General features: G+C 48.2%; 1 protein-coding gene across 2 annotated transcripts in view; it reads right to left on the bottom strand.

Annotated features, from left to right (window-relative positions):
* Positions 1-26,258, bottom strand: part of UBA2 (ubiquitin like modifier activating enzyme 2) — a 60,060-nt gene that overhangs the window by 18,648 nt on the left and 15,154 nt on the right. For both annotated transcript variants that reach the window (XM_063945728.1, XM_063945729.1), the window contains exons 13-15: positions 24,197-24,352; positions 23,746-23,842; positions 2,760-2,865 (exon numbers count right to left, since the gene is read on the bottom strand). In XM_063945728.1, the coding sequence (XP_063801798.1) occupies positions 2,760-2,865; positions 23,746-23,842; positions 24,197-24,352 (359 nt within the window). The remainder of the gene's footprint in view (positions 1-2,759; positions 2,866-23,745; positions 23,843-24,196; positions 24,353-26,258) is intronic.

Below are 26,258 nucleotides of genomic sequence, written 5' to 3' on the forward strand. Positions count from 1 at the left end.
TATATAGTGTAGGTATGTGTGGCTATAGAAAGGGGAAGCACGGGAGGCAGTGTGATTATATTGTGTAGGTATGTGTGGCTATAGAAAGAGAAACACGGGAGGCAGTGTGATTGTATGCAGCTACAGAAAGAGAAACACGGGAGGCAGTGTGATTGTATGCAGCTATAGAAAGAGAAACACGGGAGGCAGTGTGATTATATAGTGTAGGTATGTGTGGCTATAGAAATAGAAACACGGGAGGCAGTGTGATTATATAGTGTAGGTATGTGTGGCTATAGAATGGGAAGCACGGGAGGCAGTGTGATTATATAGTGTAGGTATGTGTGGCTATAGAAAGGGGAAGCACGGGAGGCAGTGTGATTGTATGCAGCTATAGAAAGAGAAACACGGGAGGCAGTGTGATTATATAGTGTAGGTATGTGTGGCTATAGAAATAGAAACACGGGAGGCAGTGTGATTATATAGTGTAGGTATGTGTGGCTATAGAATGGGAAGCACGGGAGGCAGTGTGATTATATAGTGTAGGTATGTGTGGCTATAGAAAGGGGAAGCACGGGAGGCAGTGTGATTGTATGCAGCTATAGAAAGAGAAACACGGGAGGCAATGTGATTATATAGTGTAGGTATGTGTGGCTATAGAAAGGGGACGCACGGAAGGCAGTGTGATTATATAGTGTAGGTATGTGTGGCTATAGAAAGAGAAACACGGGAGGCAGTGTGATTATATAGTGTAGGTATGTGTGGCTATAGAAAGGGGACGCACGGGAGGCAGTGTGATTATATAGTGTAGGTATGTGTGGTTATAGAAAGGGGAAACACGGGAGGCAGTGTGATATATAGTGTAGGTATGTGTGGCTATAGAAAGGGGAAGCACGGGAGGCAATGTGGTTATATAGTGTAGGTGTGTGTGGTTATAGAAAGGGGAAACACGGGAGGCAGTGTGATTATATAGTGTAGGTATGTGTGGCTATAGAAAGGGGGGAAGCACGGGAGGCAGTGTGATTATATAGTGTAGGTATGTGTGGCTATAGAAAGAGAAACACGGGAGGCAGTGTGATTATATAGCGTAGGTATGTGCGGCTATAGAAAGGGGAAGCACGGGAGGCAGTGTGATTATATAGTGTAGGCATGTGTGATTATATAGTGTAGGTATGTGTGGCTATAGAAAGGGGAAGCACGGGAGGCAATGTGGTTATATAGTGTAGGTGTGTGTGGTTATAGAAAGGGGAAACACGGGAGGCAATGTGATTATATAGTGTAGGTATGTGTGGCTATAGAAAGGGGACACACGGGAGGCAATGTGATTATATAGTGTAGGTATGTGTGGCTATAGAAAGGGGACACACGGGAGGCAGTGTGATTATATAGTGTAGGTGTGTGTGGCTATAGAAAGGGGAAGCACGGGAGGCAGTGTGATTATATAGTGTAGGTATGTGTGGCTATAGAAAGGGGAAGCGCGGGAGGCAGTGTGATTATATAGTGTAGGTATGTGTGGCTATAGAAAGGGGAAGCACGGGAGGCAGTGTGATTATATAGTGTAAGTATGTGTGGCTATAGAAAGGGGGGAAGCACGGGAGGCAGTGTGATTATATAGTGTAGGTATCTGTCGCTATAGAAAAGGGAAGCACGGGAGGCAGTATGATTATATAGTGTAGGTATGTGTGGTTATAGAAAGGGGAAGCACGGGAGGCAGTGTGATTATATAGTGTAGGTATGTGTGGCTATAGAAAGGGGAAGCACAGGAGGCAGTGTGATTATATAGTGTAGGTATGTGTGGGGCTATAGAAAGGGGAAGCACGGGAGGCAGTGTGATTATATAGTGTAGGTATGTGTGGTTATAGAAAGGGGAAACGCGGGAGGCAGTGTGATTATATAGTGTAGGAATGTGTGGCTATAGAAAGGGGAAGCACGGGAGGCAGTGTGATTATATAGTGTAGGTATGTGTGGCTATAGAAAGGGGAAACACGGGAGACAGTGTGATTATATAGTGTAGGTATGTGTGGCTATAGAAAGGGGAAACACGGGAGACAGTGTGATTATATAGTGTAGGTATGTGTGGCTATAGAAAGGGGGAAATGCGGGAGGCAATGTGGTTATATAGTGTAGATATGTGTGGCTATAGAAAGGGGGAAGAACGGGAGGCAATGTGGTTATATAGTGTAGATATGTGTGGCTATAGAAAGGGGAAGCACGGGAGGCAGTGTGATTATATAGTGTAGGTATGTGTGGCTATAGAAAGGGGAAACACGGGAGACAGTGTGATTATATAGTGTAGGTATGTGTGGCTATAGAAAGGGGAAACACGGGAGACAGTGTGATTATATAGTGTAGGTATGTGTGGCTATAGAAAGGGGGAAATGCGGGAGGCAATGTGGTTATATAGTGTAGATATGTGTGGCTATAGAAAGGGGGAAGAACGGGAGGCAATGTGGTTATATAGTGTAGATATGTGTGGCTATAGAAAGGGGAAGCACGGGAGGCAGTGTGATTATATAGTGTAGGTATGTGTGGCTATAGAAAGGGGTAGCACGGGAGGCAGTGTGATTATATAGTGTAGGTATGTGTGGCTATAGAAAGGGGAAGCACGGGAGGCAGTGTGATTATATAGTGTAGGTATGTGTGGCTATAGAAAGGGGAAACACGGGAGTCAGTGTGATTAGAGGGGAAGGTGTGGGTGTGCGCAGCGCTAGCAAAAGAGAAAACACAGAAACTGCCCATGTGTTGGTTTAATAATGAAGTCCATGCAGGTTCTTTCGTACCTCTGTAATAAATTGATCAAGAGAGTGTAATCTTGTAGGAAGTCATCGGCTTGAAGTCTAGTACCATTCCGAATGCCGAAGTCCGAAAGCATCCGGCCATTATTGGCTGAAAGGATAAATACATGGCAACATGAACAGAAACCTCCTGGAGATGAACCACCTAAGCCCCTGTGTGTGACAGGACCCCAGCACCAGTCTCTGCAGAGGCATGTACAGCTAGATCCTGGAGCCAATCAGATAATCCTATAGACTGTAAGCCTGCGAGCAGGGCCCTCTTACCTTTGTCTCACTGTCTTTTACCCAGTCATGTTTTATTACGGTTTTGTTCCCCACTGAAAAGTACAAGGAAATACGCTGGTCCTATATAACCGAAATGGATAATATATTTTTTTTTATTGGATTTTTACTCAACGTAAAGTCTCTACCTCAGAGAGATCTGGGGGGCACTGTAGCCATTATCACTGGGTTAGAGTGTAGGCTATGGAGTTTGGCACAAAACCTATGAAAACTAACTCCTCCCCCATCACCGGGGCCCTCTTGAGTCAACATTTAGCAAAGCCATAAGGAAAAAGAACACAACCAACCAACCAGCCAGAAGAACAATAAAACCAGACACGAGTGGCAATGCACAAAATCTCACGCCCAACGGAGGCGTTTTCAATACCGAAAGTATGGAAACAGTAGAATTTAGTTAAAGTTTGCACTGCCGACCTACACAGCTGTTCCACCGAGGAGCCTTGGTGAACCGCCCAAGAGGTCCAACAACTTGAGTCGACTGAGACCACAGTAGGTCCGGATTCGCAATGTCAGAAGACACATAATCCTGATGAATTTCAGAAGTGAACCAACATGCAACAGTGTTTTTGGAGCCCGGCAAACTCCACCTGGGGGCGTCTACGAGAATTAACAAAGAATCCATACCGCGAATAGGAGCCACACGTGCAAGATAAATTCTCAAAGGCCAGACCACATCCAATAAGGCCAGAAGGCGGCCATCCGAAGATGAAGAACCTGTAGAAAAAGCTGGAAGCACAATGTCCTAATTGAGATGGAAAACAGAGATAACCCTATCTGCATGAAAAATGAGCAAGGGGGATGGCTTACAGAACAGTGCTGCTAATTTCAAAACTCGCCAAGCGAAAGCCATGGCGAAAAGAAAAACCACCTTGAGAATATGAAACCACAACTAAACAGATTCTAGAGGTTCAAAAATAGTATTTTGGTACTTACCAGGTAAATCCTTTTCTTTGAATCCATAGGGGGCACTGGAGTACTCTTGGGATATGGACGGTGTTAGCAAGGACAGGCACTGAATATTTAAATTTCAGTAACTCTCCTCCCTTACATACTCCCAGAATACCTCAGTGTTTTTTCCTGAGGCGAACAGGAGTGATAGAGAGGATGAACAATGGAGAATTACCTATAACATTATAACATAACGGACAACAATAAAGTTGACACATAACTTAACTGACAACTAAACAGTTGACACCATAACCGATAGAACTTGATAATTTGAACCAGTCGGTGAGAGTGCGTTACCATAAGATCCCCTGAACTTACCACAAACCAGGTAAAACTGCTCTGGGTGGACGTCCAGTGCCCCCTATGGATTCAAAGAAAAGGATTTACCTGGTAAGTACCAAAATCCTATTTTCTTTTTCATCCACTAGGGGTCACTGGAGTACTCTTGGGACGTACCAAAGTTTCCCCCGTGGGCGGGAGAGCTGTTTGGCACCTGTAACACTAGGCGGCCAAAGCTAGATGCCGCAAACGTATCAAACTTGTAAAAGCGCACAAACGTGTGCACTGATGGCCATGTAGCCGCACGGCAAAGCTGCGTCGTAGAAGCCCCACAACCAGCTGCCTATGAAGTTCCCACAGAACGTGTGGAATAAGCTGTTACTGATGTAGGCGGCTGTAACCTAGCATGAAGGTAAGCCTGACGTATGGTCAGTTTTATCCATCTGGATAAGGTCTGCTTAGAAGCTGGCCAACCCATCTTGGCAGCATCATAGAGAACAAACAACGTATCCGTCTTACGAACTGTAGACGTTCGGGATACATAAACGCGTAATGTGCGTACCACATCCAAAGTTCCAGAATTTCCTGTTAACACAGGAACTACTATTGGTTGATTGATGTGAAAAGATGACACTACCTTTGGTAAGAAAGCGGGATTCGTCCGAAGTACCGCTCTGTCATCATGAAACACCAAATACAGTGGCTTGCATGACAAGGCACCCAAATCTGAAACACGCCTTGCCGAAGCTAAGGCTAGTAGAAACATTGTTTTCTAAGTGAGAAACTTAATATCCACTTGTTGTTAGGGTTCAAAATATGAAGACTGTAAGAAATCTAAAACCAGATTCAAGTCCCATGGCGCTGTAGGTGGAATGAATGGAGGCTGTACTGTGAGGACACCTTGCAGAAAGGTGTGTACAGACGGCAACAGAGCCAATCGTCTTTGAAAGTTAATTGACAAAGCAGATACCTGCACCTTTAGTGTAGATAAACGCAGTCCTCCATCTAACCCTGTCTGTAGAAATAACAAAAGACGGGATAACTTGAAAGAGGATGTCGGAAACTTCCGAGCTTCACACCAACCTATATAGGCACGTCAAATTCTGTAATAATGAGCTGCCGTAACTGGTTTCCTAGCACATAACATGGTTGGTATAACCGATTCTGGAATGCCCTCTCTTCTTAAGAGGGCGGTCTCAACAGCCACCCCGTCAAACGCAGCTGCGCTAAATCGGGGTAAAGGAACGGACCCTGTTGTAACAGGTCCGGACGTAGTGGGAGCGGCCAAGGATCGTCTGCGAGTAGACCGCGGAGATCCGAGAACCAAGCTCTCCGAGGCCAATGAGGCGCCACTAGTATGACCGTGGCGGACTCTTTTGATCCGTTTTAGCAACAGAGGGAGCAGCGGAAACGGTGGCTGTACGGCCACGCGATTGTGAGAGCATCCACCGTCACTGCCTTTGGATCTCTCGTTCTGGACACATACTGGGGCGTTTGATGATTGTGGCGAGATGCCAGCAGGTCCCCTTGAGGGTAACCCCACCTTCGGACCAACATGTGAAACACTTCTGGATTTAATACCCATTCTCCTGGATGAAAATACCGACGGCTGAGATAATCCGCCTCCCAGTTGTCCACTCCCGGAATGAACACTGGCGACAATATCACTTGGTGATGCTCGGCCCAATTGAGGATTCGAGCTACTTCCCGCATGGCCATGCGGCTTCTCGTTCCTCCTTGTGTACGCGACCGCCGTCGCATTGTCTGACTGCACCTGGACAGTCTGAGACCGAAGCATGTGCACTGCTTGTTGTAGCGTATTGTAAATTGCCCGGAGTTCCAGGACATTTATAGACAAAAATCTTTCGTGATCCGCCCATAGACCAAAATTGTCAGCTCCAGGAACTACAGCTCCCCAACCTCTGAGACTCGCGTCCGTCGTTAGAATTATCCAATTCCAGGCGCCGAACCGTTTTCCTGTGGTTTGATTGTGTACTTTGAACCCCAAAGTAGAGATACTCTGGGCCGTGGCGACAACCTCACCCTGTGGTGAATCTGCAGATGCGAGCCCGACCACTGTGCTAGCACATCCAGTTGAAAAGGCCGTGAGTGAAATCTTCCGAACTGAAGTGCTTCGAAAGCCGCCACCATTGTGCCTAAGAGGCGAATGCACAAATGTACCTTTTTCTGTGCGTGGCTTGAGCACTAAGTGTACCAGATGACGAATAATCTGTACTCTTTGATTTACCGTATTGAGACGGAAGTAGATGTGATCTCTTGAAGTTGACAATCTAACCCTGCTGAACTAGTACATTGTACGTTAGCAACGCATGTTGGAGGAGCCTCTGTTGAGACGGAGCTTTGATGAGCAGATCGTCCAAGTATGGAACTATTATCACTCCCAGGGATCTGAGATGAGCTATCATCACAGACATCACTTTTGTGAATAACCGAGGTACTGACGAGAGGCCAAACGGTAGAGCCTGAAATTGGTAATGGGTTTGCCGTACCGCAAACCTTAAGAACCTCTGATGCGGTGGCCAAATTGGAATGTGTAAGTACGCATTCTTGAGATCCAGCGCTATCATGAATTCCTGTGGCTCTAAACCTGCAATTATGGACCACGGATTCCATCTTGAATCTGTAGTAAGTGACGTACTGATTGAGACCCTTGAAGTTCAATATTGGCCTGGCCGAGCCATCCGGCTTTGGTCCTACAAAAAGACTGGAACAATAACCCTGACTTTGTTGGTGAACAGGGACCTGAATCAAAACTGCTGAATCCAGCAGAGACTGAATGGCAATGTGGATAACTGCCTTCTTATCTTCCGACACAGGCAGTCCTGTCTTGAAAAACCAGTGATGGGAGATAGTCGAACTCTATTGTGTAACCTTTTAACACTAAATTGCGGATCCACCCATCCGTGGACGTCTGGAACCACACCAAATGGAACGTATGACGGCGTGCCCCCACAACTGGAGATCCGAGATGGACTGGAAGGTCATTATGCCACTGGCTTGTCGGTGACCTTAGCGTTTTGACGACGGGTGGTGGTTTGTTTAAAACCACGTCCTCTGCCTCGTACACCAGGTGTGGTTGGTCCTCTACCACGGCCTCGAAAAGGCGGAGGTCTAAAGGATTTGAACGCTGGTCCAGAGTATATCTGAAAATCCATTTGTCCAATTCAGGACCAAACAACTTCCGCGTAAGGTAATGCTTCTATTCTTCTCTCAACCTTCGCCTCCCAAGGACGCAGTCAGAGCGCTTGTCGTGCCGCAACTAGTGACGCTGAAAAGCGAGAACTGACTAGTCAGACGTCCGTAGAAGCTGTACGTAGATAATCAGCAGCTTCGCAGATTCGATCAGCAAGAAGTATAAGGTGGTCGTCTTGTAGGGCGGACCGGAGTCCTGTTACCCATACAAGCAGCGCCGTAGTTACCCAAATGCCAACCAAACGCGGCCGAAGAAACACCCCTGCTGCTGTATACATTGACTTTAGCATAGCTCCCATGGAGATGTCACTGACTCTGAAAACGGGTAACTAGACTTAAATCGGAGAGGTTTAGAAACCTGTGTATCAGGATTCTATATTAACATCTTATTTAGAGATTCTGAGAAAAAAATAAGAATTTACTCACCGGTAATTCTATTTCTCGTAGTCCGTAGTGGATGCTGGGAACTCCGTAAGGACCATGGGGAATAGACGGGCTCCGCAGGAGACTGAGCACTCTAAAAGAAAGATTAGGTACTATCTGGTGTGCACTGGCTCCTCCCTCTATGCCCCTCCTCCAGACCTCAGTTAGGGAAATTGTGCCCGGAAGAGCTGACACAACATTGAAAGGATTTTGAATCCAGGGTAAGACTCATACCAGCCACACCAATCACACTGTACAACTTGTGATAACCATACCCAGTTAACAGTATGAACAACAACTGAGCCTCCTTGTACGGATGGCTCATAACAATAACCCTTTAGTGAAGCAATAACTATATACATGTATTGCAGAGAGTCCGCACTTGGGACGGGCGCCCAGCATCCACTACGGACTACGAGAAATAGAATTACCGGTGAGTAAATTCTTATTTTCTCTGACGTCCTAGTGGATGCTGGGAACTCCGTAAGGACCATGGGTATTATACCAAAGTTCCCAAACGGGCGGGAGAATGCGGATGACTCTGCAGCACCGAATGAGCAAACTCAAGGTCCTCCTCAGCCAGGGTATCAAACTTGTAGAATTTAGCAAATGTGTTTGAACCCGACCAAGTAGCAGCTCGGCAAAGCTGTAAAGCCGAGACTTGCTTTGAAGCAGGAGCACCCAGCTTGTTGGGTACATGCAGGATAAATAGCGAGTCAGTTTTCCTGACTCCAGCCGTCCTGGAAACATAAATTTTCAAAGCCCGGACTACGTCCAGCAACTTGGAATCCTCCAAGTCCCGAGTAGCCGCAGGCACCACAATAGGTTGGTTCAAATGAAACGCTGATACCACCTTTGGGAGAAATTGGGGACGAGTCCTCAATTCTGCCCTGTCCATATGGAAGATCAGATACGAGCTTTTACATGACAAAGTCGCCAATTCTGACACACGCCTAGCCGAAGCTAAGGCCAACAGCATGACCACCTTCCACGTGAGATACTTTAGCTCCACGGTCTTAAGTGGCTCAAACCAGTGTGAATTCAGGAAATCCAACACAACGTTAAGATCCCAAGGTGCCACTGGAGGCACAAAAGGGGGCTAAATATGCAGCACTCCCTTAACAAACGTCTGAACTTCAGGCAGTCACATCCTTCCTAGCTTTTATCAGCGTAGGAATCACTTCATCTGGAATGCCCTTTTCCGTTAGGATCCGGCGTTCAACCGCCATGCCGTCAAACGCAGCCGCGGTAAGTCTTGGAACAGACAGGGCCCCTGCTGTAACAGGTCCTGTCTGAGAGGCAGAGGCCATGGGTCCTCTGAGATCATTTCTTGTAGTTCTGGGTACCAAGTTCTTCTTGGCCAATCCGGAACAATGAGTATAGTTTTTACTCCTCTCTTTCTTACTATCCTCAGTACCTTGGGTATGAGAGGAAGAGGAGGGAACACATAAACAGACTGGTACACCCACGGTGTCACTAGTGCGTCCACAGCTATCGCCTGAGGGTCCCTTGACCTGGCGCAATATTTTTTTTAGCTTTTTGTTGAGGCGGGACGCCATCATGTCCACCTGTGGCAGTTCCCAGCGATTTACAATCTGTGTGAAGACTTCTTGATGAAGTCCCCACTCTCCCGGGTGGAGGTCGTGCCTGCTGAGGAAGTCTGCTTCCCAGTTGTCCACTCCCGGAATGAATACTGCTGACAGTGCTAGCACGTGATTCTCCGCCCATCGAAGAATCTTTGTGGCTTCTGCCATTGCCATCCTGCTTCTTGTGCCGCCCTGGCGGTTTACATGGGCCACCGCCGTGATGTTGTCTAACTGAATCAGTACTGGGTGGTTTTGAAGCAGGGGCTCTGCTTGACTCAGGGCGTTGTAAATGGCCCTTAGTTCCAGTATATTTATGTGTAGTGAAGTCTCCAGACTTGACCACTGTCCTTGGAAGTTTCTTCCCTGAGTGACTGCCCCCCATCCTCGGAGGCTTGCATCCGTGGTCACCAGGACCCAGTCCTGTATGCCGAACCTGCGGCCCTCGAGAAGATGAGCACTCTGCAGCCACCACAGCAGAGACACCCTGGCCCTTGGGGACAGGGTGATCAACCGATGCATCTGAAGATGCGATCCGGACCATTTGTCCAACAGATCCCACTGAAAGATCCTTGCATGGAACCTGCCGAAGGGAATTGCTTCATAAGAAGCCACCATCTTTCCCAGGACTCGCGTGCAGTGATGCACCGACACCTGTTTTGGTTTCAGGAGGTCCCTGACCAGAGATGACAATTCCTGGGCCTTCTCCACCGGGAGAAACACCTTCTTCTGTTCTGTGTCCAGAATCATGCCCAGGAAAAGCAGACGCGTCGCAGGAATCAGCTGCGATTTTGGGATATTCAGAATCCAGCCGTGCTGTTGCAACACTTCCTGAGAGAGTGCTACGCTGACCAACAACTGCTCTCTGGACCTCGCCTTTATGAGGAGGTCGTCCAAGTACGGGATAATTATAACTCCCTTCTTCCGAAGGAGTATCATCATTTCGGCCATTACCTTGGTAAATATTCTCGGTGCCGTGGAGAGACCAAACGGTAACGTCTGGAATTGGTAATGACAGTCCTGTACCACAAACCTGAGGTATTCCTGGTGAGGTGGGTAAATGGAGACATGCAAGTAAGCATCCTTGATGTCCAGCGACACCATAAAATCCCCCTCTTCCAGGCTTGCAATAACCGCCCTGAGCGATTCCATTTTGAACTTGAACTTCTTTATACAGGTTGAGTATTACTTATCCAAAATGCTTGGGACCAGAGGTATTTTGGATATCGGATTTTTCCGTATTTTGGAATAATTGCATCCCATAATGAGATATCATGGTGATGGGACCTAAATCTAAGCACAGAATGCATTTATTTTACATGCACACCTTATATACACAGCCTGAAGGTAATTTTAGCCAATATTTTCAATAACTTTGTGCATTAAACAAAGTGTGTGTACATTCACACAATTCATTTATGTTTCATATACACCTTATACACACAGCCTGAAGGTAATTTAATACAATATTTTTTATAACTTTGTGTATTAAACAAAGTTTGTGTACATTGAGCCATCAGAAAACAAAGATTTCACTATCTCACTCTCACTAAAAAAAGTCCGTATTTCGGAATATTTCGTAATATTTGGATATGGGATACTCAACCTGTATAAGTGTTCAAGGATTTTAAATTCAGAATAGGTCTCACCGAACCGTCCAGTTTCGGTACCACAAACATTGTGGAATAGTAACCCCTTCCCTGTTGAAGGAGGGGGACCTTGATTATCACCTGCTGGAGGTACAGCTTGTGAATTGCCGCCAGTACTACCTCCCTTTCCCTGGGAGCAGCTGGCAAGGCTGATTTGAGGTAACGGCGAGGGGGAGTCGCCTCGAACTCCAGCTTGTGTCCCTGAGATACAATTTGTACAGCCCAGAGATCTACTTGTGAGCGAACCCACTGGTTGCTGAAGTTTCGGAGACGCACCCCCACCGCACCTGGCTCCGCCTGTGGAGCCCCAACGTCATGCGTCGGACTTAGTGGAAGCAGGGGAGGATTTTTGTTCCTGGGAACTGGCTGCCTGGTGCAGCTTCTTTCCTCTACCCATGCCTCTGGCCAGAAAGGATGCTCCTCTGACCCGCTTGCCTTTCTGAGGCCGAAAGGACTGCACTTGATAATACGGTGCTTTCTTAGGCTGTGAGGGAACCTGAGGTAAAAAAGTCGACATCCCAGCAGTTGCTGTGGATACGAGGTCCGAGAGACCGTCCCCAAACAATTCCTCACCCTTATAAGGCAAAACCTCCATGTGTTTTTTAGAATCAGCATCACCTGTCCACTGCCGAGTCCATAATACTCTCCTGGCAGAAATGGACATTGCATTAATTCTAGATGCCAGCAGGCAAATGTCCCTCTGGGCATCCCGCATATATAAGACGACGTCTTTTATATGTTCGATGGTTAGCAAAACAGTATCCCTGTCGAGGGAATCAATGTTGTCTGACAGGGTATCAGTCCATGCTGCTGCAGCACTACACATCCAGGCTGAAGCAATAGCAGGTCTCAGTAGAGTACCAGAGTGTACACAGACTTCAGGATAGCTTCCTGCTTTCTATCCGCAGGCTCCTTTAGGGCGGCCGTATCCTGAGACGGCAGTGCCACCCTTTTAGATAAGCGTGTTAGCGCCTTGTCCACCCTAGGGGATGTTTCCCAACGTAACCTATCCGTTGGCGGGAAAGGGTACGCCATCAGTAACCTCTTAATAATCAGTAGTTTCTTATCAGGGGAACTCCACGCTTCTTCACACAAATCATTTAATTCATCAGATGGGGAAAAGTCACTGGCTGCTTTTTCTCCCCAAACATAATACCCCTCTTGGTGGTAACCGGGTTAATATCAGAAATGTGCAATACATCTTTCATTGCAGTAATCATGCATCGGATGGCTTTTGTAGACTGTACATTTGTCTCATCCTCATCTACACTGGAGTCAGACTCCGTGTCGACATCTGTGTCTACCATCTGAGCTAGCGGGCGTTTATGAGCCCCTGACGGCTTCTGAGTCGCCTGGGCAGGCGCGGGCTGAGACCCCGGCTGTCCCAAGGCTGCTGCGTCATCGAACCTTTTATGTAAGGAGTTGACACTGTCGGTTAAGACCTTCCACATATCCATCCAATCAGGTGTCGGCCCCGTCGGGGGCGACACCACACTTATCTGCCCCTGCTCCGCCTCCACGTAAAACCTCCTCATCCAACATGTCGACACAGCCGTACAGACACACCGCACACACACAGGGAATGCTCAGACTGAGGACAGGACCCCACAAAGTCCTTTGGGGAGACAGAGAGAGAGTATGCCAGCACACACCACAGCGCTATATAACACAGGGATTTACACTATAAAAAGTGATTTACCCAATAGCTGCTCAATATCTTATTTGCGCCTAAATTTATGTGCCCCACCTCTCTTTTTTACCCTCCTGTATCAGGATACTGCAGGGGAGAGCCTGGGGAGCTGCTTCCAGCGGAACTGTGAAGGGAAAATGGCGCTGGTGTGCTGAGGAAGAAGGCCCCGCCCCCTCAGCGGCAGGCTTCTGTCCCGCGTTTTATGTAACTTAATGGCGGGGGTTTTTACACATATACAGTTTTTAGACTGTATTATGTGTATTTTATGCCAAAAGGTATTATAATTGCTGCCCAGGGCGCCTCCCCCCCCAGCGCCCTGCACCCTACAGTGACCGGAGTGTGTGGTGTGCTGTGGGAGCAATGGCGCACAGCTGCGGTGCTGTGCGCTACCTTATTGAAGACAGGAGTCTTCTGCCGCCGATTTCATTGCTTCTCTTCTGTCTTCTGGCTCTGCAAGGGGAACGGCGGCGCGGCTCCGGGAACGGACGATCGAGGTCAGGCCCTGTGTTCGAACCCTTTGGAGCTAATGGTGTCCAGTAGCCTAAGAAGCACAAGCTAGCTGCAAGCAGGTAGGTTTGCTTCTCTCCCCTCAGTCCCACGTAGCAGTGAGTCTGTTGCCAGCAGATCTCACTGAAAATAAAAAACCTAACAAATACTTTCTTTTCTAGCAAGCTCAGGAGAGCCCACTAGGAGCACCCAGCTCTGGCCGGGCACAGATTCTAACTGAGGTCTGGAGGAGGGGCATAGAGGGAGGAGCCAGTGCACACCAGATAGTACCTAATCTTTCTTTTAGAGTGCCCAGTCTCCTGCGGAGCCCGTCTATTCCCCATGGTCCTTACGGAGTTCCCAGCATCCACTAGGACGTCAGAGAAAATAAGAAACACGCTGGAGATGTTCTAATAAAGACCCCCTTATAATTTTGTCAGTTTCCTCAGACTCTGTAAACGTCAGAGACTGACGCACCCACACTATGTGACTGCTGGTCTATGCACCTGGTATAATAAGTGCTTGTGCATATATAACACAATGCAGCTTTTGTTTAGCAGAGGCTGTCTATTGCTGCTGCTGTGGCATAATCTCCCCCCCCTGCAGCTGCGCTGCATGTAATAGGGACAGGGAAAACTCCTGACTGCCCAGCATGAGCCCACTAGCTACTAGAGGGCTGTTTTATAGGGACAGACCGCGGCAGCAGTGTGCACTGTCCGCGGTCTGAGTGATCAGAGGAGGCAACATCTTCCCCCCTTATCGTGTGCAGGGAGCGCTGGCAGCGACTGTTACGCTGAGCTGCCGGTCGTTACAGAGACAGACCGCGGCAGCAGTGAACGCTGTCCGCGGTCTGAGTGAGCAGAGACGCCGGCAGCTTCTTTCCCCTAAGTGACGGAGCCTCCGGCCGTTACAGGGACAGACCGCGGCAGCACTGAACGCTGTCCGCGGTCTGATTGTGTACAACAGGCAGGGAGCGCTGACAACGGCGCTTGTAGCGGCCGTTCAGCGCGTCCCTCTGAGCGGCGGCCGGAAGTAGGGGAGCGGTGCGGGGAGCTTTATCAGCGGTGGCGGGGAGCGGAGCAGCGGGACCTGAGAGTGAGGCAACGCACATAGCAATCCCCCCACCCGGCGGGGCGGCAGCGTGAGCTGACCGCCCCGGTCATAAATACCTGTGATCCTGTGCTCAGACGGGGCTTCTTTAGCAAGCTCCGTTCTGTAGTCTCAGCTGAAGGTAGCTGACCTGTGCTCTTGGGCTCTGACGGGGCTTCTGCAGCAAGCTCTGTCCAGTCCTTTCTGCAGCCTCAGCTGCAGTTAGCTGAGCTGCTTGTGGCTGTGAGGGGGCTCCTATTGTGAGGCCCGACACGCCAAGAGCTGCACGCAGCAGCTTCTGTAATCCCGGACCCATAGCTTTTGTGTAAGCCGGGAAGGGATTCTAAACAGAAAAAAGTATAAAAAAATAAAAACAAAAATATCTAAAAGTAAAATATGTATGTCCCCCTCTGGAGGTCCACACTTGTGCTTCATATCCATCTGAGCACCGAAAAAAACACTGAGGTATTCTGGGAGTATGGAAGGGAGGAGAGTTACTGAAATTTAAATATTCAGTGCCTGTCCTTGCTAACACCGTCCATATCCCAAGAGTACTCCAGTGACCCCTAGTGGATGAAAAAGAAAGGAAGCTTCTGTAAAGTTGTCAAAACCAAACTGAAGTCCCAAGGAGGGACAGGAGGAACCCCCTGTGGAAAGGTCTGGACATCTTGTAAATTTGCTAACCTCCTCTGAAAAAACTACTGACAAGGCGAAACCTGCCCTTTAAGCCTTTTTCCATACCATTTTGCAGAAAAAGACAAGATGCGTGACACACGAAAAACACCCGCTGAGAGGCGCTGACGTTCACACCAGGAAATGTATAAACTCCAAACCCGGCCATAGATCTTGGATGTCAAGGGTTTACGAGCATAAAGCATAATCTGGACCACTGACCGAGATAAGCCATTGGCTCTTAAGATGCAAGTTTCAAGAGCCAGGCCGTTAAAGCCAGACAATGTAAATCTTGGTGGTGACAAGAACCTTGGAGGAGGTCTGGTTAAAGACTGTAAGGCTACGTGGCCAACATGCCCAAAGTAAAGTGTACCATTGGGGTTGATGCCAGTCAGTCGAGACCTCCAAGAAGCCATTGTGTCGTCCACAAGAGCTGCTGGAAGATCTCGGGAGCGAGAGCCGTAAAGAGGAAGCATTGATACGCCATGAGGACTATGTCGGAGTGCCCCAGAGGGACACCAGAGTCAGAAACACCTTCTGATTGAGATCCCACTCCCTAGGATGAACTGTGTGGCAACTGAGATAATTTGCCTCTCAGTTCTCCACCCCTGGTATGTACACTGCCGAGCTGGCCGGAACCCAGAGTTCTGCCCAACAGAGGATGTGAGAGACGTCTCTCCTCCATTTGCAAGTGCAACCCTGCTTGTTGATATAGGCCAGTGGTTCTCAACCTCGGTCCTCTAGTACCCCCAACAGTTCATGTTTTCCAGGTCACCTAGCAGTTGAACAGGTGTATTCATTACTCACTGACACATTATAAAAGAACCACAGGTGGAGCAAATTATTTCACTTGCAATCCTGTGAGGAGACCTGAAAAACATGAACTGTTGGGGGTACTTGAGGACCAAGGTTGAGAACCACCGATATAGGCTACCGCAGTCACATTGTCCGTCTGGTTGAGGACACCCAAACCAAGGCAAGTCTGATAACCCTTAATTGGAAAATGTTGATTGGAAAAGTTGATTAAAGATCGGACCACAGACTATGAAATTGATGCGTCTGAAACACCACCCCACAGCCTATGAAGCTGGCATCCGTGGTGACAATCACCCAGGTCCAGATGGTAAAGGGAACACCCTTGGCCAGATTCGGGACGTGAAGCCATCAGATTTCCATCCCAACCAGCCAGATCTGGCAAATACTCTGCCAGATAATTGTATAGTGTGTACCTAGCTTTAGGAGATACCGAAGATGCGAGGGGGTTAGAGGGGGAAGAAGTTCGTTTTCATAGGTTTTGTGCCAAACTCCATAGCCCACACTCTAACCCAGTGGTATTGGCGCATCGTTCCCCAAATGGATGACAGAGTAAAGAAAAAAAAAACACAAACAAAACAGTATCAACTAACAGTAAGTGAGCAATTTGGTTAGGGAATACCAAGATCCCCAAACCAAGTGGACTTTATTATGAAGGATGCTGGTAATGTATTAAATTTTAGCCATGTGCCATATACGAGCAACCATAGCATTGTAAATAGGGGAGCCCCCAATTCCAGTCCTTAGCAATTTGAGAATGGGCTGCTATGCAAACATGTAGAACCAGTTTATCAAGCAGTCTCTTAAGGGTCTTAATGGGGTAGCATAATAACTGGGTTCAGAAGAGATCATGGAACCAACAAGCTGCTCCAGAGGGGCTAAAACCTTATTCCAAAAAGCAGATACAAATGAACCAAATGTGGAAGAAAGCACCCACACAGCCACCAACATAACCTGGAAGACATAGGATATATCTAGTGTAGTGTGGAAGGAATCAAGGGGCAGATTTATCAGTGAGTGAGAACATTCATAATGAGTGATAACAAGATTAACTGGTGCGCCAGCCAATCAGCTACTGCCATTTTTCAAACATATGACAGTTAGGAGCTGACTGGCTGGAGCACCATTAATCATTAACGAGTGATAACAAGAATATAACTCATTGATAAATTTGCCCCCAAATACCAAAACGTAAAAAAAAACACAAAAAAAAACAGTGTATTACTGCAGCCATTTTTCATTTGTACTTTGTGGAATGGTGACCGCTCTCTGATTTATGTGCCCTAAATACAGCAGCTATTGGGTAAGAAAATAAGAATTTACTTACCGATAATTCTATTTCTCGTAGTCCGTAGTGGATGCTGGGAACTCCGTAAGGACCATGGGGAATAGCGGCTCCGCAGGAGACTGGGCACAAAAGTAAAGCTTTAGGACTACCTGGTGTGCACTGGCTCCTCCCCCTATGACCCTCCTCCAAGCCTCAGTTAGGATACTGTGCCCGGACGAGCGTACACAATAAGGAAGGATTTTGAATCCCGGGTAAGACTCATACCAGCCACACCGTACAACCTGTGATCTGAACCCAGTTAACAGCATGATAACAGAGGAGCCTCTGAAAAGATGGCTCACAACAATAATAACCCGATTTTTGTAACAATAACTATGTACAAGTATTGCAGACAATCCGCACTTGGGATGGGCGCCCAGCATCCACTACGGACTACGAGAAATAGAATTATCGGTAAGTAAATTCTTATTTTCTCTGACGTCCTAGTGGATGCTGGGAACTCCGTAAGGACCATGGGGATTATACCAAAGCTCCCAAACGGGCGGGAGAGTGCGGATGACTCTGCAGCACCGAATGAGAGAACTCCAGGTCCTCCTCAGCCAGGGTATCAAATTTGTAGAATTTAGCAAACGTGTTTGCCCCTGACCAAGTAGCTGCTCGGCAAAGTTGTAAAGCCGAGACCCCTCGGGCAGCCGCCCAAGATGAGCTCACCTTCCTTGTGGAATGGGCTTTTACAGATTTTGGCTGTGGCAGGCCTGCCACAGAATGTGCAAGCTGAATTGTACTACAAATCCAACGAGCAATAGTCTGCTTAGAAGCAGGAGCACCCAGCTTGTTGGGTGCATACAGGATAAACAGCGAGTCAGATTTTCTGACTCCAGCCGTCCTGGAAACTTATATTTTCAGGGCCCTGACTACGTCCAGCAACTTGGGAGTCCTCCAAGTCCCTAGTAGCCGCAGGTACCACAATAGGCTGGTTCAAGTGAAACGCTGAAACCACCTTAGGGAGAAATTGAGGACGAGTCCTCAATTCTGCCCTGTCCGTATGAAAAATTAGGTAAGGGCTTTTATAGGATAAAGCCCCAATTCTGAGACACGCCTGGCTGAAGCCAGGGCCAACAGTATTACCACTTTCCATGTGAGATATTTTAAGTCCACAGTGGTGAGTGGTTCAACCAATGTGATTTTAGGAACCCCAAAACTACATTGAGATCCCAAGGTGCCACTGGAGGCACAAAAGGAGGCTGTATATGCAGTACCCCCTTGACAAACGTCTGAACTTCAGGAACTGAAGCCAGTTCTTTCTGGAAGAAAATCGACAGGGCCGAAATTTGAACCTTAATGGACCCCAATTTTAGGCCCATAGACACTCCTGTTTACAGGAAATGCAGGAATCGACCTAATTGAAATTCCTCCATCGGGGCCTTACTGGCCTCGCACCACGCAACATATTTTCGCCAAATGCGGTGATAATGCTTTGCGGTTACATCCTTCCTGGCTTGACCAGGGTAGGGATGACTTCATCCGGAATGCCTTTTTCCTTCAGGATCCGGCGTTCAACCGCCCTGCCGTCAAACGCAGCCGCGGTAAGTCTTGGAATAGACAGGGTCCTTGCTGGAGCAGGTCCCTTCTTAGAGGTAGAGGCCACGGGTCCTCCGTGAGCATCTCTTGAAGTTCCGGGTACCAAGTCCTTCTTGGCCAAACCGGAGCCACGAGTATAGTTCTTACTCCCCTCCGTCTTATAATTCTCAGTACTTTTGGTATGAGAGGAAGAGGAGGGAACACATACACTGACTGGTACACCCACGGTGTTACCAGAGCGTCCACAGCTATTGCCTGAGGGTCCCTTGACCTGGCGCAATACCTGTCTAATTTTTTGTTTAGGCGGGACGCCATCATGTCCACCTTTGGTTTTTCCCAATGGTTTACAATCATGTGGAAGACTTCTGGGTGAAGTCCCCACTCTCCCGGGTGGAGGTCGTGCCTGCTGAGGAAGTCTGCTTCCCAGTTGTCCACTCCCGGAATGAACACTGCTGACAGTGCTATCACATGATTTTCCGCCCAGCGAAAAATCCTTGCAGCTTCTGCCATTGCCCTCCTGCTTCTTGTGACGCCCTGTCTGTTTACGTGGGCGACTGCCGTGATATTGTCCGACAGGATCAGCACCGGCTGACCTTGAAGCAGAGGTATTGCTTGGCTTAGGGCATTGTAAATGGCCCTTAGCTCCAAAATATTTATGTGAAGTGATGTCTCCAGGCTTGACCACAAGCCCTGGAAATTTTTTCCCTGTGTGACTGCTCCCCAGCCTCTCAGGCTGGCATCCGTGGTCACCAGGACCCAGTCCTGAATGCCGAATCTGCGGCCCTCTAGAAGATGAGCACTCTGCAACCACCACAGGAGAGACACCCTTGTCTTTGGTGACAGGGTTATCCGCTGATGCATCTGAAGATGCGATCCGGACCATTTGTCCAGCAGGTCCCACTGGAAAGTTCTTGCGTGGAATCTGCCGAATGGAATTTCTTCGTAGGAAGCCACCATTTTTCCCAGGACCCTTGTGCACCACTGACACTTGGCCTGGTTTTAGGAGGTTTCTGACTAGTTCGGATAACCCCCTGGCTTTCTCCTCCGGGAGAAAACACCTTTTTCCGGACTGTGTCCAGGATCATCCCTAGGAATAGAAGGCGTGTCGTCGGGATCAGCTGCGATTTTGGAATATTGAGAATCCAACCGTGCTGCCGCAGCACTATCTGAGATAGTGCTACCCCGACTTCCAACTGTTCCCTGGATCTTGCCCTTATCAGGAGATCGTCCAAGTAAGGGATAACTAAAACTCCCTTCTTTCGAAGGAGTATCATCATTTCGGCCATTACCTTGGTAAAGACCCGGGGTGCCGTGGACAATCCAATCGGCAGCGTCTGAAACTGATAGTGACAGTTCTGTACCACAAACCTGGGTACCCTTGGAGAAGGGTAAATTGGGACATGTAGGTAAGCATCTTTGATGTCCAGAGAGACCATATAGTCCCCTTCTTCCAGGTTTGCAATCACTGCTCTGAGTGACTCCATCTTGAATTTGAACCTTTGTATGTAAGTGTTCAAGGATTTTAGATTTAAAAATGGTCTTACCGAGCCGTCCGGCTTCGGTACCACAATAGTGTGGAATAGTACCCCTTTCCCTGTTGCAGGAGGGGTACCTTGATTATCACCTGCTGGGAATACAGCCTGTGAATGGCTTGCAATACTGTCTCCCTGTCTGAGGGAGACGTCGGTAAAGCAGACTTTATGAAACGGCGAGGGGGAGACGTCTCGAATTTCTTGAGACGGGCCCCCACCGTGCCTGAGACCGCTTGTAAAGCCCCAGCGTCATGCTGAGGACTTTGCGGAGGCGGGAGAGGGCTTTTGTTCCTGGGAATTGGCTGTTTGCTGCAGCCTTTTTTCTCTCCCTCTGCCCCGGGGCAGAAATGAGGCGCCTTTTGCCCGCTTGTCCTTATGGGGCCGAAAGGACTGCGCCTGATAATACGGCGTCTTCTTAGGTTGAGAAGCTACCTGGGGTAAAAATGTGGATTTTCCAGTGGCCACCAGGTCTGTTAGACCTACCCCAAATAACTCCTCCCTTTTATAAGGCGATACTTCCATATGCCTTTTGGAATCATCATCACCTGACCACTGTCTTGTCCATAACCCTCTTCTGGCAGAAATGGACAGGCACTTACTCTTGATGCCAGTCGGCAAATATCCCTCTGTGCATCACGCATATATAGAAAAGCATCTTTTATATGCTCTATAGTTAGTAATATACTGTCCCTATCTAGGGTATCAATATTGTCAGTCAGGGAATCCGACCAAGCCACCCCAGCACTGCACATCCAGGCTGAGGCGATTGCTGGTCGCAGTATCACACCCGTGTGAGTGTATATACATTTTAGGATATTTTACTGCTTTCTGTCAGCAGGTTCCTTAAGGGCGGCCGTATCCGGGGACGGTAGTGCCACCTGTTTAGACAAGCGTGTGAGCGCTTTATTCACCCTAAGGGGTGTTTCCCAACGTGCCCTATCCTCTGGCGGGAAGGGGTATGATGCTAATAACTTTTTAGGAATTAACAGTTTTTATCGGGGGAAACCCACGCATCATCACACACTTCATTTAATTCCTCAGATGCAGGAAAAACTACAGGCAGTTTTTTCTCACCCAACCTAATACCCTTTTTAGTGGTACTGGTATTATCAGAAATGTGTAAAAACATTTTCCATAGCCTCAATCATGTAACGTGTGGCCCTACTGGAAGTCACATTCGTCTCTTAATCGTCGACACTGGAGTCTGTATCCGTGTCGGCGTCTGTATCTGCCATCTGCGGTAACGGGCGTTTTAGAGCCCCTGATGGCTTTTGAGACACCTGGACAGGCACAGGCTGAGTCGCCGGCTGTCTCATGTCATCAATCTTTTGTAAAGAGCTGACACTGTCACATAATTCCTTCCATAAGCTCATCCACTCAGGTGTCGACTCCCTAGGGGGTGACATCTCTGTTACAGGCAATTGCTCCGCCTCCACCTCATTTTCCTCCTCATACATGTCGACACAACGTACCGACACACAGCACACACACAGGGAATGCTCTGATAGAGGACAGGACCCCACTAGCCCTTTGGGGAGACGGAGGGAGAGTATTCCAGCACACACCAGAGCGCTATATATATATATATATATATATATATATATATATATATATATACACACATACACACATATATACATACAGGGATAACCTTATATAAGTGTTTTTCCCCTTATAGCTGCAGTATTGTTATACTGCGCCTAATTAGTGCCCCCCTCTCTTTTTTAACCCCTTTCTGTAGTGTAGTAACTGCAGGGGAGAGCCAGGGAGCTTCCCTCCAACGGAGCTGTGAGAGAAAATGGCGCCAGTGTGCTGAGGAGATAGGCTCCGCCCCCTTCTCGGCGGCCTTTTCTCCCGTTTTTCTGTGGAATCTGGCAGGGGTTAAAATTCATCCATATAGCCCTGGGGGCTATATGTGATGTATTTTCGCCAGCCAAGGTGTTTTTATTGCTGCTCAGGGCGCCCCCCCCTAGCGCCCTGCACCCTCAGTGACCGAAGTGTGCTGAGGAGCAATGGCGCACAGCTGCAGTGCTGTGCGCTACCTTGGTGAAGACAGGATGTCTTCTGCCGCTGATTTTTCCGGACCTCTTCTTGCTTCTGGCTCTGTAAGGGGGCCGGCGGCGCGGCTCTGGGACCGAGCTCCGAGGCTGGGCCTGTGTTCGGTCCCTCTGGAGCTAATGGTGTCCAGTAGCCTAAGAAGCCCAATCCACTCTGCACGCAGGTGAGTTCGCTTCTTCTCCCCTTAGTCCCTCGATGCAGTGAGCCTGTTGCCAGCAGGTCTCACTGAAAATAAAAAACCGAAAACTAAATTTTCACTAAGAAGCTCAGGAGAGCCCCTAGTGTGCACCCTTCTCGGCCGGGCACAAAAATCTAACTGAGGCTTGGAGGAGGGTCATAGGGGGAGGAGCCAGTGCACACCAGGTAGTCCTAAAGCTTTACTTTTGTGCCCAGTCTCCTGCGGAGCCGCTATTCCCCATGGTCCTTACGGAGTTCCCAGCATCCACTAGGACGTCAGAGAAAATGGGATTTTGGTACTTACCGTTAAATCAGTTTCTCCGATTCCATAGGGGACACTGGAGGATGTACAAACTGGGGTACAAACTGTGTCTTACCGGGAGCTGGCACTTTAAAAATTCTAAAGAATTGTGTTAGCTCCTCCCTCTCTATGCCCCATCAGCCTGATGTGCCTGTCTCCCTCTGCACATTTCTAAAAACTAGAAAATGATGGGGCATAGAGGGGGAGGAGCTAACAATTCTTTAGAATTTTTAAAGTGCCAGCTCCCGGAAAAACACCATCTATACCCCAGTGTATACAGCCTTCAGTGTCCCCTAGTATATGAAAGAGAAATCTTGGCAGTTTTTGCAAGGACCTTCTATAGCGCAATCATGCTGAACAAATGGCCACTACACAGAAATCCACCACACTCCGCTACAAGAGGCAGCGAACTACTATACATATATACTCTGAGCGACAGGACCAGGCTTTATACAGGGGAGAACGTAGCATGTTACACAATATAAAAGCATGGTATTTATATATCTGTACATAGATCCGTCATGATTCCTCTCTTGGACTTCTGTAATGCAGAGTGGTGGACAGATTGTCAGACTTGGTGTGGATTGGTGGATTAATACAAAGGGGCGGAGCCATGAGGTTGCGGTAACTCAAGATAATTGAATGATCTGAACTGTGTCCTAAAGATGGGGGAGGATTTCAGGCTGCAGTAGGATACTGGGTTAACACTGAACAATCTGGCATTCATATCTTAAGGTTATTTTTCATGGTCAGTTATGCCCCAGAATCCATATATGAACATTGTGGATCTTCCCTTCTAGCTGCTCTCAATGATCTGTACGTAATGCGGGCACAAATCTGGGGAGCGATCACGCACCCAGGACAGGGAAAGTAGAGCGATGGAATGGTCGACGACCCTCTCACTCACCGTCCGTTTCTCCAGCCTCGGAAGATATCAGGATTGTGCCTTTACCGTCCTCAATCTGGACATCAGGAGCCACCATACCGAATTTCTCCTTTATTATCTGGGGAGGGACATTGAAATACATTCTAAGAGGCCATGACACACAAAGCAACCAGACGTCGTTCTACGTGGAACTACAGCCACGAAAAGCAGCAACACACAGCGGCCGCTGGTCATCACTGCGTCCGTAAGGCTAGTACATGGGACTTAAGACTGGGGCAGTCACCCTGCGACACCTATAATCCTCCAGGAGATAAGAGCTATAACCCAGTGTGAGAAGAATAAAATGCAATCTAGAGCATAACCTTCAGAAGCAGCACTTATTCCAGAAAGAGAACTGGATGAGTTTGCAGTGCACAGTTTGCTACCGCTGCCAGTCACACAAACAGCCCGGGAGAACCTGCCGCACACGCACCTTGTCCTGCAACGTCTGCACCGTTACTTTGTGCACGTTCAGCCTCACTTTCACCTCTGGTCGGCTGGCGCACACATAGCAGTTGGGGTTCGGGGGATCCAGCACACAAGGCACCAACAGCTTCTTTCGGGGGTTGGGTTGTTTGTTCAGAAATACCTGACGTGATAAATCACAAGCACTTTACAAGAAACGTACAACACACAGCAGCAGAGAAAATAAGAATTTACTTACCGATAATTCTATTTCTCGGAGTCCGTAGTGGATGCTGGGGTTCCTGAAAGGACCATGGGGAATAGCGGCTCCGCAGGAGACAGGGCACAAAAAGTAAAGCTTTAGGATCAGGTGGTGTGCACTGGCTCCTCCCCCTATGACCCTCCTCCAAGCCTCAGTTAGGTACTGTGCCCGGACGAGCGTACACAATAAGGAAGGATTTATGAATCCCGGGTAAGACTCATACCAGCCACACCAATCACACTGTACAACCTGTGATCTGAACCCAGTTAACAGTATGATAACAGCGGAGCCTCTGAAAAGATGGCTCACAACAATAATAACCCGATTTTTGTAACTATGTACAAGTAATGCAGATAATCCGCACTTGGGATGGGCGCCCAGCATCCACTACGGACTCCGAGAAATAGAATTATCGGTAAGTAAATTCTTATTTTCTCTATCGTCCTAGTGGATGCTGGGGTTCCTGAAAGGACCATGGGGATTATACCAAAGCTCCCAAACGGGCGGGAGAGTGCGGATGACTCTGCAGCACCGAATGAGAGAACTCCAGGTCCTCCTTAGCCAGGGTATCAAATTTGTAGGATTTTACAAACGTGTTTGCCCCTGACTAAATAGCCGCTCGGCAAAGTTGTAAAGCCGAGACCCCTCGGGCAGCCGCCCAAGATGAGCCCACCTTCCTTGTGGAATGGGCATTTACATATTTTGGCTGTGGCAGGCCTGCCACAGAATGTGCAAGCTGAATTGTATTACACATCCAACTAGCAAAAGTCTGCTTAAAAGCAAGAGCACCCAGTTTGTTGGGTGCATACAGGATAACAGCAAGTCAGTTTTCCTGACTCCAGCCGTCCTGGAACCTATATTTTCAGGGCCCTGACCACATCTAGCAACTTGGAGTCCTCCAAGTCCCTAGTAGGCGCAAGACACCACAATAAGCTGGTTCAGGTGAAACACTGACACCACCTTAGGGAGAGAACTGGGGACGAGTCCGCAGCTCTGCCCTGTCCGAATGGACAAACAGATATGGGCTTTTTTGAGAAAAAAAAACCACCAATTTGACACTCGCCTGGTCCAGGCCAGGTCCAAGAGCATGTTCACTTTTCATGTGAGATGCTTCAAATCCACAGATTTGACTGGTTTTAAACCAATGTGTTTTGAGGAATCCCAGAACTACGTTGAGATCCCACAGTGCCACTGGAGGCACAAAAGGGGGTTGTATATGCAATACTCCCTTGACAAACTTCTGGACTTCAGGAACTGAAGCCAATTCTTTCTGGAAGAAAAATCGACAGGGCCGAAATTTGAACCTTAATGGACCCCAATTTGAGGCCCATAGACACTCCTGTTTGCAAGAAATGCAGGAATCGACCGAGTTGAAATTTCTTCGTGGGGCCTTCCTGGCCTCACACCACGCAACATATTTTCGCCACATGTGGTGATAATGTTGTGCGGTCACCTCCTTTCTGGCTTTGACCAGGGTAGGAATGACCTCTTCCTGAATGCCTTTTCCCTTAGGATCCGGCGTTCCACCGCCATGCCGTCAAACGCAGCTGCGGTAAGTCTTGGAACAGACATGGTACTTGCTGAAACAAGTCCCTTCTTAGCGGCAGAGGCCATAAGTCCTCTGTGAGCATCTCTTGAAGTTCCGGGTACCAAGTCCTTCTTGGCCAATCCGGAGCCATGAGTATAGTTCTTACTCCTCTACGTCTTATAATTCTCAGTACCTTAGGTATGAAAAGCAGAGGATGGAACACATACACCGACTGGTACACCCACGGTGTTACCAGAACGTCCACAGCTATTGCCTGAGGGTCTCTTAACCTGGCGCAAT

This window comes from Pseudophryne corroboree, chromosome 11 (genome assembly GCF_028390025.1).
Source record: "Pseudophryne corroboree isolate aPseCor3 chromosome 11, aPseCor3.hap2, whole genome shotgun sequence".
In the NCBI taxonomy this organism is placed as follows: domain Eukaryota; kingdom Metazoa; phylum Chordata; class Amphibia; order Anura; family Myobatrachidae; genus Pseudophryne; species Pseudophryne corroboree.